The sequence below is a fragment of the Chanodichthys erythropterus genome, chromosome 14, assembly GCF_024489055.1.
Source record: "Chanodichthys erythropterus isolate Z2021 chromosome 14, ASM2448905v1, whole genome shotgun sequence".
Classification (NCBI taxonomy): domain Eukaryota; kingdom Metazoa; phylum Chordata; class Actinopteri; order Cypriniformes; family Xenocyprididae; genus Chanodichthys; species Chanodichthys erythropterus.
Genome location: NC_090234.1, coordinates 18,348,209 through 18,362,790, shown reverse-complemented (window position 1 = coordinate 18,362,790; position 14,582 = coordinate 18,348,209). Strand labels below are relative to the sequence as shown.

Here is a 14,582-nt window from a genome sequence, read left to right as displayed (position 1 = left end):
CATTATTCAAGACGTGTGCTGCGTTCCAATTCGCCTACTTATACTACGCCCTAAAAGTATGTACTCTTTCTGTGAACAAAAAGTACTTACTTTTGAGTGTGTAGTAAAAGAGTAGACAAGCTTTGGGACATACTAACACGTCATACAATCGCGTCTTTTCTCTCTGTCGCATCCTGTCACCGTAAACTGGCCTGTCAATCACCTTACTTCCTCCACATTTCATTTAGCTAATTTCCTACCGTATCGGAGTGAAATGCAGCACGTTGATCTGCAGTCGCGGGTCTTTCATGTGGAGAACTCTCCTCATATTAATGCATAATGATGCATTTAAAAGTTAATGGCCATTATCGGATCTTCATAAAAGTCCACATTGGTATTTGCAGATGAAAAATAACACGGGTAACATTACATATATATTTTCTATCAGGTTAAAATGATTATTAGTCACTCAAATCTCTCAGCGTCGATTGCATATATCCGCCATGTTTTGTAGTTTTTTAACACTTTTTACTCGTGTTTGTAGTTCTGAACTGAAACCTCGTCCAATGCGCAATGGGTTGTGGGCAATATTAGCCTCTACAGTGTGCACGGATCCACACTTCGAAAATCTACCGGAAATAGACCATCCGGGGACTTTTGCCATACTCTTTTCAACATACTATGCTTTGGGACACACTTATTTTAATCTCACATACTATTTAGGGTGGATAGTATGGACATTGGAACGCAGGGCATAACCCTAATAACCACCTTATTTTTCTGTGAATGAGCGAACTTCCGGTTTATTAGCCGCTATAGGGAAATAAGAATATCAAAGTGCAGTAAACTGTAAAACTGTTTGCGCTACAAACCAGCATGTTTATAATTTAGATAATACATTAAAATAATATGGCAATACCAGTTTGCAATATCAAGCAGCAGAACTAGCCGTTTTGTACCGCTAAAAATAACTGGAAGCGAATGACACCGGAAGCCAGACTCAATCAATTTACAAATGGCAGTGCCCACTCTTACCTGAGAAAATTGAGGATACAAGCAAATAATGATTTTTTAAAAAATAATAACATTAATGAGGCATGACTGCAGTTTTTAGACCAAAGGTTTATTTTGGCATATTACAAAATACTTCTTACAAAACCTTACAAAAACATTGGAAGATATAAAAAACAAAAACGAGATGCTGGGAAAAAGTATCAAAAGATGGAAAACCTGGCTGTTAACAGACATTGGTAATTTATATTCCTACACTTTAAACGGTTTCAAGATGACAGATTGCATTGGTACCATGTATAAAACTTCAGGCTTTATGGCTTTCCTTATTGCTATTCAATGTAAACGGCATTTGGACCAACTTATGATTTGCATTTGCATAAAGGAGGCAAAAATATACACTAATCTGAACAGTAACTATTTAGAAAGAAGATGAAAGTAAAAACCAATGAAATGAAACATTCTGTATTAGTGCTTTCAAATGTGTGAAGACGTGCTCTGAGTTTGCCTCTCTAACAGTTGGTCAAATGAAACGAAAGCCAAAGAAAACCATATTTGCTTAAAGCTTCACAAAATAATGTAGAAGACAAAAAAAGCAATTAAAGACTGAAACTGTAGTCTATGGAAAAGCTTCCTCAAAATAAGAAGGGTACCAAAATACTACTCATTTACATCTACAGCACACAATACGCAAATAAAATAATCAAAAGCCTCTTTGTAGATCAATAATTGATTCACAAGTATTCAAGCATTTTCCAGGTTTCCATTTTGTTCATTACAAACATACACTAATTGTGGTCCACTACTCAAAACACAGAGCTATTCTAAATGACTAAACTACATTTCAGATGTGGCTTTACACTGGCTCATCCATCTCATTTTGGAATGGCAAAGGTAATATGTAAACTCCAGTTTAAGGCATTTTTGAGATGCAACCCTTGGCACTTCATTAGAAGTGTGGTAAACAAATGGAAGAACCACCAATTTATTTTTCCTATATATATATATATAAAAAAAACAATAAGACAAAAAAAAAGAGAGAGAGAGATGATAAGAGACTAGAGACATTGCACAGTCGCCTAGTGACTGAGTATACAGATCATCTTCCTAACTAGCTTTAGGGCACTTTGGAGTATCAGGCAGACTGGCTGATGTCAAGTATAACTGGCTGGTGAGATGCTGCTTTGAAATTTTTAACTTGGCGTTCACTTGCCATAATACTGCACAGCACATTATCACGGATTCACCAGTGTGCGTACGGACACGGGTTCCAACTCAGTCTCACAATGCTTTGCACAATGTTCAGCAGCCAAACAAAAAGAAAATACACAACACACACACATACAGACTCCTTCCACTTTCCAAGATGAGCAATTCCAACCCCAGTTGGGGCGCTTCGTTGCACAAGAAAGCAGTTGATAGTTTATGAGTCTCAATCAAGCACGGATCCCTGTGAGAGAGAAAAGACAACAGAATTAAAACATGTAAACATCTTTATTCTAAGAATATGACAACTTTAATCTCAATTTATTTTGGCTTTTTGTGAAGTTTGAGTTTTATATAAGGGGTGTAACAATATATCGTGCCGCAATGCATCGCAACAAAAATGCAACAATATGTATTGTAAATAGTGACATTATGTATTGTGTGTAGTTCACCCAAAACGAAAATTACTATGTGAGAAAAAAATTCAAGTCTACACAGTTTTAGTGTCAGTTCTACATTGAACTACTATTTTTTTTTTTTTTAGTTGAATATAATGTATAATAATGCAATGTGGGAATATTTGTGGGTCCTGATAATGCCAAATGTCTTATGTTACCAGTAAGTGACCTACATTATTTTAAATATATCTAGTCAGTGATGGAGTGCAAGCATATTTGTCTAAAATAATTCTGTATTTTTAGCTTCAGAATCATGATTTTGTTTTTATTCTGGTGTCACCATTGTCCTGTGCATTGGGTTACCAGCACCAAGTCCCAGACTATTTCCAATGTAACACCAAATTTAACATTTTAATCAACAGTTCATTTGTTAAATTTTTACCATGTCTTTGCATATGGTAATGATATCGTATTGTGAGTTCAGTATCGTGATGTGTATTGAATCGTGACATGAGGGCTCCCCCACACCGAAATAGTAAAAAAAAAAAAAAAAAAAAAAAAAAAAAAAAGTTTTTGAATATAAGGATGTAAATGTAAACAATAGACCCATTTTGTGTTTGCAAACTGCGAGGATGGTTTTTGTGGGCAGAGCCTACATGGTGGCTGAAAATAACAGTTCTGCAGTAGCAGTGTGTGGAAGCCACAGAATAAGAATTAAAATAAATATATAAATAAATAAAAATTCAAGTTTCTCACAATTGTCTTTTTCCCCCTCAGAATTATGATATATTACTCACAACTGTGAGTTTAAAGTCCAAACTGAGAGATGTAGACATGCAAATGCAAGAAAAAGAGTCAGAATTGTCAGATAAAAATGTTATACGTTTAAATATTTCGTGCTGTAACTGCTATGCATTCATGTCCCCTATGAACTGCATATGAATATTAGTCTACTATTAAAGCATGAATTTGATGTAAACAGTAAGTCTAATCATTGCATGTTTCATCGGTCCAGTCTGTCACTTTTAACATAAATGTCTGCGTTTAGCGTCAATGGGTGTCTTCAACGACTGTATTCTATAAAAAGGCACAAAACATTTTTCTATTATTCTGTGGATTTTACCCATTTTCCTCCACTTGTTACCACTGCTTTTCTGCCACCACTATGTGTGTGAAGCTGTAAGTGACGTAACTGATGTCTGCATCAAATTGGTCTATACATTGATGTCTTTGAGTAAATGATTTCTTTTCAACCAATTAAAAACTTACACTTTTCTGTCTTACCTTTTTCACATGTACTCCCTTGCTTCTCCTGAGCAAAGTTGAGTCTGTTTTGCTCGACAGCAGTGCCGTTGGACTCTGGGCTGCTGCTGCGTGAAGGACTGCTCTCACCGTTCTGATAGGCCATATCCAGATGCTGCTGGGCCAGTTTCAGGTGTCTACGGAAGCGGTCCATATCTCGCAATGACGACTCATCGCCAAAAGGCTCTCGACAAGAGTCCAAGTTATACTCTGGTTTTATTCCCATAGACAGCTTGTCTTTTTTCAGGGCTGTGTGGTACCCTGGTGGGGCAGTGGGCACCTGTCTGCATATGGCACCACGTGGACGTGCAACACTTTGGTGGCGTGAACGTCGCCGGAAAGCATCACGGATTCCACTGAGGCCCAAATGAAGAATCTCCAGCACCGTGAGAGACAAGCAGAGACAGCTCACCGCATACATGATCAGCAGGAAGATAGTTTTCTCCGTGGGACGTGACACAAAGCAGTCCACCGTGTGCGGGCAGGGGCTGCGAGTGCACACGTACGAGGGGGCAACCTCGAAACCGTACAGGATATACTGGCCGAAGAGAAAGCCCACCTCAAAAAGAACCCGTGATAGAAGCTGCAGGATGTACACCTTCATGAGTCCGTCCCTCTTTATTCTCCGTCGCCCGTCGTGTTTAGGGGCTGGCTTCTCGGGAGCTTTTGCCTTCTCTTTCTCTGGCAGGATCTCCTCCGTCATCATGGGGTCTTCCTCGCCGTTGTCCTCAGCCTCCTCATAATCACGGTTTGCGCCGCGCTTAATCATGGGCATGCGTTTCCTGTATCTTGGCCCGTACTCGTCATCATTCATGCGAGCGATCTTGTGCATAGCAAAGCCCAGGTACATAATAGTAGGGGTTGTGATCATAATGATCTGAAAAACCCAGAATCGGACATGAGAGAGCGGTGCAAATGCATCATAGCAGACGTTCTCGCAACCAGGTTGCTGGGTGTTACACACAAATTTGCTCTGTTCATCATAGTATATCGATTCACCCCCCACGACAGTCAACACAATGCGGAAGATGATGAATAATGTAAGCCAGATCTTGCCCACAAAGGTGGAGTGGTTGGAGATTTCATCCAACAGCCGTGTAAGAAAGCTCCAGCTCATGGTGCTCCCAGAAGAACCACTGTCTCAGTCCTGCATGAGAACAAGAAATTTACTATTAGTAATTTAAAACTGCATCAAAAATAGAATAATAATAATAATAATAATAATAATAAAAAAAGTGAATACATTACACTCAAATATGTCATGAATATAGCATACCTTCCTACAACATGACTGACAAAAGCTGTATCACTAGAGAGGAAATTAGGTGCCAATTCAGTAAGAATTACTTAAAATGGTAAAAATCAGGAACAAAGGATTATAACAAAAATCTTAAGAATTAAATCTGTAAAAGATGCTTTCCTCCATCAGGAAAAGTTGAAAGTTCGCATGAGCATGTGAGCTTGTATTAACCAGAAAGATCCCCTAGATGGAGCTAAAAGGTTACTTTTTTTTTTAACAAGCTCTTTCACAGAAACACCCAACTCAGCTAAGGCCAACAAATTGAGGAAGAAAAAAAACCTCACTTAACATGAAATGATAGAATAACAAAATTTAAACCATTTAATAAATGAGAGCCATTTTATTAACTACAATTGAGTGAAAATACTGTTCTTTTGCTCTTATATGAAAAAGGGGGGGGTTGTAACTTAAGAGTAAAAATATATCATTTGAATGAGATATTTACCACCTTAGTATTATCTGACCTCTTGTGTGTAACACCTTGTCAGCAAATAGCGCAATGGTTCCCGAACCTTTTAGTGGCATACCACCGGAGGCATTTCCACTTAGACTACAATTTTACATTAAAAGGAAAATATTTGCCCCTTCAAATGATTTTCAGGTGCATTTTTTTTACCTTTATAAAAAAAAAAGTCAACTTTTCTAACACTAACAAATGTCATGTTGTCAAATTCTGAAAATACCATTAGATTAATATAATAAAGCAATAAATTAAACAATCAATAATTTCAATCAAATTAAATCAGTATCAAGAAAAGCCATCTTTGCACTGCAGTGACAAGCTGCATTTGGACACTTTCACACCTTTTAATGCTGCTTAGAGGTGGTCTGGATGCAATTACAATGGAATAATGTTATGAGAATGTTTTAAATAAAAAAATATTCAATAGAGAAATATGAATACTATAGTAAAAACAAAGTGACACTTTTCAATATTAAACAAAACTGCATGAAACGTATGCATGCTGCGTGTGTGGATGCAGTCAGTTTTGTCTGCAAAAGATGAGGCAATTTGATTGGATGTCATGTATTTGAACTTTTACAGCACTCCCCTGTTTTTCCTGTTTTTACATTAGATTCTGCATTTTACCTGTTAGAAATACATGCTTGGTGTTAATGTAATTTTAAGGTGAGGTAAAATTAAACAAACTGCGAAACTCAGCATTTTGTTACCTCACACACCCCAGTTTGAGAACCACTGAAATAGAGCATGGGTCTTATATAGACCCAAGACACAGAAAGAAATTCCTTTTCCCATTTTGGACAACCAAATGCCTGTGGAATTGGCAGCTCTCACAAAGTAAATTCAAAACAGGCAACCAGTTGAAAATGGTTTGGTCACAAACTGGAGTAGAGCTACTTTGAGAGAGGATGGGGTCATCCACAGGTCTAATCAACTGCGCAATCCTCACAGGCTACATCAAGTAAACAAAAGACGCCTCAGGCATGGCTGTGACTTGATTTTTCCACAAAAGTTCAGTGTGTGAATTTACCGAAACATCTGTAAAGACACTCTGGGGTTCTACCCATTATTGACCATTGATTTTTTTATAACTTTGTTCTTGATTACTGGATGTGGATTTTCAAAAATAAGCGCTACATAATTTGTAAGTTTTCTATATACACTTATAGATTTTACTTGTTATACTTTACAGTGCTACACTATACAAAAGACCCCCCCCTCCAAAAAAATAAATAAAAATCATACATGCATACATATGAAGAAAACTAGCAGAACATAACCAGAAAAAAAAGAAAAGTAAACTGGAATTTACATTAAAGACCATTTTCCCCATGACCATGGGAAACTTTACTCTCACTCCAGCCCAAGCCTAATAAAATAAATTCTATTAAAACTTATAGGAACTGGTGGGTGACATGCTGCCAATGGCCACAACTTCTGTCCAAGGGTTTATTAGAGACAGTTGCATAAATTGAGGGTCACGCTGTTGTGGTAAAGAACAGAGACTAAGAGTGCCATTTAAAGGAGTCAAATCACTGTAATTTGTACTCTGTACAAAGGGGCCATATCCGATTGCCGGTAGCAATACAACTGTGTGGTTGTCGTTTGGAACATTCCACAGCTGGTGTCCAGTTGGCCCTCAAAGTAGGGCCCCAAAAAGGCTCTACACCCATAACACCTAGCTTAGAGATCTTATAAAGGTGTGATCTTACAACAGGGCCCATGCACTTTTTCCATGCCACTTATAAATATAAGAAAAGGATTTTAAATCATACATGTATATATGATTTCTGTACCTGAATACTGTTAGACTTACCTGGAAAATATAAAGCACTTTATTTCATTTGTATATTTGTTCCATTGTATTTTCTATGCTTATTCGCTCACCTACAGATCACCCCAATCATCCTAGAATGATTAAATCTTTCCAAATAGAGCTATTCAAGTCATCTGGTGAATTTTTTTTCCCATATCACAATATATATTGCAGAAAAAAAACAATATTGCAATGGCAGTTTTTTCCAATATCGTGCAGCCATAATTCATGATTCTAACGCTGAAACATCGATTTATTTTACCGTTGGCTGAACGTCTCATGCATATGGCACACAAAATGGGAAAGGTTTCGAAACGGGAAAGTTTCAAAGTCGTCATTTGATTGTTTGAATTCTACAGGATTTATACAAGATGTCTGTGTCTCTCATACGATACTGACGATACGATATTGTGATACTCCAAGACATATGGTAAAAGGACAACAAACAATGTTGATAAAGATGCAAAATTTGGAATTTCGTTGGGAGTGGAAATGAATAGGCTTGGACTTAGTGCTGGTAACCCAATGCACAGGACAATGGTGACACCAGAATAAAAATATCCATGATAGGGCTGCACGATATACCGTTTTAGCATCGTAATCGCAATGTGCACATCCGCGATAGTCACATTGCAGGATGTGCGCTTTGTAGTAAAGGGGGTAATTAATGCGTACGGACCAGATACCACGGTTCAAACCGCAGGTGATTCTCTGATTAATTGCAAAGTTTGACCATCATACAATGAAAAGTTTATCATTTGAATGCGTTTTAGGTCAGTTTAAACATTCAAGGGACTTTAAACCATTTGAGCGTACAAAGACGTGAAAGAACTCATTTCTGAACGTGCGGCTGTTTTATGTGCGCGCACGTGACACACACAGAGCCGAACAGATGCACACGGACGCAGAATGCTGTTCTCTTTCCTGTCTATTTGAGCCTGAGTGGACACATACATGCAAAAGAATGGTCAAAATGCATGTAAAAGATCAACTACCCTTGTAAACAATTGTTTATGGCTTAGGTAAAAGAAACCATTGAGAAAGACAACCCGATGTTTTAAAGCATTTTGGATCCATGCCACATATTCGCTCTTAAAGTGACAGCAGCCACTGCTGCTTTGTGTCATGAATCTTAATAAAACAAAATACAAAGTCACTTTTGTAGTTTTAACACAGATTAATCATGTTTAATTTATAGAGTGAGACTATGCAGTATTATTTTACATTTGATTATTCAATTTCTGTACCTGAATACGGTTAGACTATTTACAAAGCACTATTTATTTCATTTGTATATTTGTTCCATTATATTTATCTATGCTTGTAATTGGTTCATTATTTTCTATGCTTATTCATTCACCTACAGAATCACCCCAATCGTCCTAGAAAGATTCATTATTTCCAAATAGAGCCATTCAATTCATCTGGTGAATTTTTTTCCATATCACAAAATATAATCGCAGAAAAACAAAATATTGCAGTGTCAGGTTTTTTCCCCAATATCGTGCAGCCGTAATTCATGATTCTAACGTAGATTTATTTTACCGTTAGCTGAATGTCTCATGCATATGGCACACAAAATGGGAAAGGTTTCAAAACGGCAAAGTCGTCATTTGATTGGTTTAATTCTACAGGATTTACAAGAGAAGCTTGTGTCAAATTCTTTAACGCTTCACCTGAAAACAAAGCCATTGTAACGCCAAACTACCTCATAGAAGAAAGCCATTGTGTTTACAACTGGGACAATGAATGCTTATCAGGATCAACGAAATACTGGATTTTCTAAAGTATGTTTGTGGCTCCACTGTTGCAGTAAACTTGCACAATGTTCTTGAATGAATTATTAATTAGATGATCGCCGGTTTGTTAACGTAGGGACATCGACTTTTACATTTTCACACCCCTAAATATGACGTGCAACAAAAACTGATTGGTTGCTTTACACATCGGCCAATAAAAGCTGTGATGAAGTCTAGACCTTCTGCCGTTAGTCTAAGGCTAAGAGACTAGGCTACTACTTACATATTTCAAATGACAAGCCATGTCTGAGGTCGATTAGGGCAAATGTTTGGATTTCCTGCATGGCGCAATTACCACATGGACCGTGGTATTAATGATCTGTCCGTTATGGACTTGGTTACTTCCTATGGAGTTTTTCTTTCTGCGATTAACCGACTAATTAAAATTTGGTCGACTGAGCTTCTTCTCGTCGACTAATATTTAAATCGACTGTTAGTTGGCAGCCCTAGTAATTATTAAGTCATTCCAAATCTGCATGACTTTCTTCTTTGGAACAAAAGATGAAGAATTAATAAAATTGGACCACACTGACTTTTTTTCTTTTTTTAAATATCTTCTGTGTCCCATACATCTCTGGAATGACATGAATGGGTGAACTATCTCTAAGTTGTTAAAAAACTGGGACACCCTCAGCAATACCTCAAACCTAACCCTGACCTCCTAAGTCAAGCAACTCCACACAGAGCGACCATTACCACGTCAGACATTAACTTCAAGAGAGAACAGAGTGGCTTTGTGGAGACATCTGAGAAAGTAGTTATCGTTCCAATCCAGATTCCTTCAGCTCTGGTGGAAGGACAGGAGGCTGGTGCTTACTTCAAAACATCTCAGTTTCAAAGAAACTTGAAAGCATTTTGAAGCAGCCAGACTTACTTGGCCCTTGGAAATTAATTTATGAATAAAATGACAGTAAAATTACATGTGCATTTGGTGTAAAAGTTAATTTCTCTCATGCTTTTCTTTTTAAGTTTCAAAATAAAATCACATCACTCCTCCACACCAAAGAACATGAACTTATTGAGCAACGTCATGGCAGGATGATGGGTAATACTGGCTTTTAAAACGAAAAAGTCTTGAATTTTAGTGAAATTAACCTTTGTAATATTCTTGATCAAATAACCAAAGTTTAAAAACAAATGCTTTCTCTATCTATAATACTAGGATTAGAGGACAAGTATGTTACAGTTTAGACATATGCCCATGAAAAGATCTGTCGTCGATAATCAGTTTGAGATATAAAACCAATATTAAAGTTTCTTAAATCAGTAAATATCAATAAATGACAACAACAGTAAAGTAACGAGCAACTTTAAACGCTTTTATACATCATAAATTACACTAAAACTTAATATAACCACTCAAAGGAAAGGAATGCTTTTAACTTAAATATATTTTCATTAAAAAAAATAATAATAATAATATAACGCTATATAATAATATAACGTTTGTACAGTTCGTAGTTTAATTTAAGTAGCACAAAAACAAACGGGATCCAACTATTTCAGTATATCGATTAAGGCGCGAGAGATACAAGATGCAAAATAATGTGTATGTCTTTATTTAGTAAAAATCGAACGATTAGACAGGAATATATTGTTTTTAAGGATTCTACTAAGAAATATTTCGATAAACAGTTGTCTCACCCAACGCAACGTGTCGGTGTGTGCGCGCGAACGGTGGCGCGCTTTTACCTGTGAATCTTTTGCTTCTCTCGAATAAAAAAAAAAAATCCAACGTCCCAAAAAGCTGCGTGGTTGTTTAACCAACGCCACTTACAGAAGAACATAATACCGACTTAATATCGACCACATAGACTTTTCATCATACAGTTACGAAAGTATGAGGTTTGTCTGTTATACATCCACATTTCCAAGAAAAAACTCATCCCTCTGCGTTTAAGTTCACTATTGTTCTCCGACTGACGCAAGAAACACGCGACAATTCCTTATAAAACAACTTAAAGGCACTAGTTAAACGCTAAAGGTATGGTTTGTGAAAAATACTTGTATAAACTGCTCACAAATCAACCGATAAAGAAGAAAACTAGTTATTTCGTTGTGTGTGAGCGAGATGTCACCAAAAATCCGTTGGCCACTGTCGAATTTCAGTCAGTTGGAGAGCGGGGAAAAACACATACCTCGTTGAGAAGATTTCCACACTTTTCCTCAGCTACGTCCTTCGAAATAGTTTGTACAAGCAAGTGAAATATCACCACATCTCAGCTATCTTTGACAATAAAAGCCACACTCTTTATTAACCCATTCGGAGTCCTCTTCCCCTCACACGCCGTCGGGTTGTACTTGGGGTTCATGTGAGTAGGACAAAGAGGCTCCTGAAATGCTCCTCCCGCCTCGTCTGCCCACCCCCTTTTTTAGGCCTGTGAACTGGTATGAAATCTGGTATGATATATTCAAATCAGGCCGATTTTTTTTAATCTGATTCCCACTATCACATCCTTGCTTTGCATCCCATCACATATTTTGGAGAAATGTAAAAAAATAAATAAATAAAATAAAATTCCTCAATAGCACATTGCAGTGACAGAAATGCCTCATGGGTTCCCACACCCCAGTATTTGGTTCATGAGGGTTTTTTTTCTAACTATATCATGTCACACCAATGAATCAATACTGATATTGATATTTTCAATATTAATGTTGTAAGATTGATCCTTACACCAATATCAGTGCTTTTTTTTAAAACTATTTTTTATTTAGCATGAAAATGGTTGTATATCATAAAACTTGTATTAAATGGTTAGTTCACCCAAAAATGAAAATTCTGTCATTTATTACTCAACCTCATGGTGTTCCACACCCGTAAGACCTTCATTAATCTTCGGAACACAAATTAAGATATTTTAGTTGAAATCTGATGGCTCAGTGAGGCTTCATAGCCAGCAATGACATTTCCTCTCTCAAGATCCATCAATGTACTAAAAACACATCTAAATCAGTTCATGTGAGTACAGTGGTTCATTATTAATATTACAAAGCGACGAGAATATTTTCGGTGCGACAAAAAAAAAAAAAAAAAAAAAAATGTATTTAGTGATGGCCGATTTCAAAACACTGCTTCAGGAAGCATCGGAGCATAAATGAATCAGTGATGATTGAATCATGATTGAGATTGTGTGTCAAACTGCCAATGGCTGAAATCACATGACTTTAGCGCTCCGAACCGCTGATTCGATACACTGATTCATTATGCTCCAAAGCTCCCTGAAGCAGTGTTTTAAAATCACCAATCACTAAATAAGTCGTTATTTTGGTTTTTTTTGGTGCACCAAAAATATTCTTGTCGCTTTATAATATTAATATTGAACCACTGTACTCACATGAACTGATTTAAATATGTTTTTAGTACATTAATGGATCTTGAGAGAGGAAGTGTCATTGCTCCCTATGGAGGCCTCACGGAGCCTTCGGATTTCAACTAAAATATCTTAATTTGTGTTCCGAAGATTAACGAAGGTCTTACGGGTGTGGAACGGCATGAGGGTGAGTAATAACAAAGACTGTAGAATAACACAAGACATGTCACTCGTATTGTTTGAATGGGAGAAAGTGTAACGCACAATATGGCGGAATAAGTCCCGCCTTCTAAATAAGAGCCAATCGCCGACTGGTAAAGTCATCGCGTCACTTCAGCGGCCGTTAGAATCACCGGTTTCTATAGAAACAGTCAGACGCGCGCCTCCGAAGAGACACGCATTTAGGTCTGCGCATGCACATTAGCTTGATCCAGCCTGAAAAATACAGTTTTTTTGTCATGATTCGAGCGTTTAGAAACTAAATTTATGATCCGGTTGTTGTTAGATTTCATTGGTGATTTCAAATATGAAATTTAATCGTAAGGTTGGCGAACAGTTTTGGAGAATTTGATGTTTCCCCATTCAAAGAGATTGAAATGCCTCTCAGGCATCCTGGGCATCATGCAAAGATGGCTGCCGAGTGAAATGACTTGTCTTAAAGGGACTTTGGTAATAAATGACAGAATTATCATTTTTTGGTGAACTAACCCTTTAAGCGTTTTTAGCAAGTAGTGGTGTAGGACAGAAGCTCTTTCCATTCACAAGCAGAATATTGGCTATTCCTATTAATGTTTTTGCTGAATTTTGATTTAAAAAAATGGTTGCAGAACTTTAGCTTAAAACACACAATAACAATGACTGTTTGCATCAAAAATACTCCAACCTGATCTCTTGAGAAAACATGACTAGTTTATTAGGGGGCAGTTTTGTATGAATCAATTGAGTTGTGGATTTGGATATATACTTAGACATTCTCAAAGACTACTTTTTGTCAAGGTTTAGATTTTTTGTTTGTTTGAAATGTTGATTTCAAGTGTCAGTTTTTGCATTAATTTTACTACAGTCAAACCTGAACACAGAGGTGGACATTTTGTTACACATAAAAGCAAAATTAAAAAAAAAAAATGTAACAAAAATGAACATATCACAGCTATAGTTCATTTGTGTGTATAATAGTGTGTTGTGTGTGTCTCTGTATGTGTGTAAGTGAGTGTGTATTTGAGTGTGTGTGTCTGTTTTGTATTCTCAATGTTTTAGAGTGTAATCTCTTCCTCGCTGATCTTTTTTTATTGCTTTGTGGCTAAATTATTGTAATTTTTGACTGTGAAGGAGCCAAGTGTGACTATTTTTTTATGACCCTTTAACATATTTGAATCATGTCCATGATTTGAGTGTGTGTGTGTTCACATAGCTAATGCGACAAAAGTCACCAAGTTTCATCCCATTCCGATGAAGCAAAAAATGTTTAAATTTCAAAACGTAAAAGTTTTCTGTCATTTTTGATCATTACTTTGATTAAGGTGTTTACAAGACAAATATCTTCTTTTGTGTTAGGAAGAAAGGATGTCATACAGGTTTGGAAAGATATAAGGGTGAGTAAATGAATACAGAATTTTAATTTTTGTTTGAACTATCCCATCAGCCGCCATACTATCTTAATCGCTTTACAAGGGTGTATGTATAGCCAGTATTAGTAGTTGTATATGATTGCATTTTGGTGAATATGTTTTAGAGTTCCTAACTGTGTCACTTTAAAAACAAATCACAGAAAATCCCATTTATTTCAATGAACCATTGTTAATGTGGGTTTTTTTTTAACAGCATTGCATGCAGTTTTGTATGTATTTTTTAAATGTCATTCTTCCTTTTTCCTCTTAAGTTTTATTGTTGGTGTAATTTTAAGTTTTTTCTTCCTCCTTCACTTTGGCCCAGACAATAAACAATAAACTGAAAAGATCCAAGTTAGATTATAAATCACTTCTGTTTCAATGTGA

The 14,582-nt window shown here is 36.6% G+C and overlaps 1 protein-coding gene across 1 annotated transcript; it reads right to left on the bottom strand.

The window, feature by feature from the left end:
- Nucleotides 1–1,101: 1,101 nt before the first annotated feature.
- On the bottom strand, nucleotides 1,102–11,572 carry gjc4b (gap junction protein gamma 4b). Its single transcript, XM_067408829.1, has 3 exons — nucleotides 11,413–11,572; nucleotides 3,879–5,043; nucleotides 1,102–2,440 (listed from the first exon to the last, which is right to left on the bottom strand). Exons 2-3 carry the CDS (start codon nucleotides 5,011–5,013, stop codon nucleotides 2,427–2,429), a joined length of 1,149 nt encoding a protein of 382 aa, XP_067264930.1. The 5' UTR covers nucleotides 5,014–5,043; nucleotides 11,413–11,572; the 3' UTR covers nucleotides 1,102–2,426.
- Nucleotides 11,573–14,582: the final 3,010 nt, after the last annotated feature.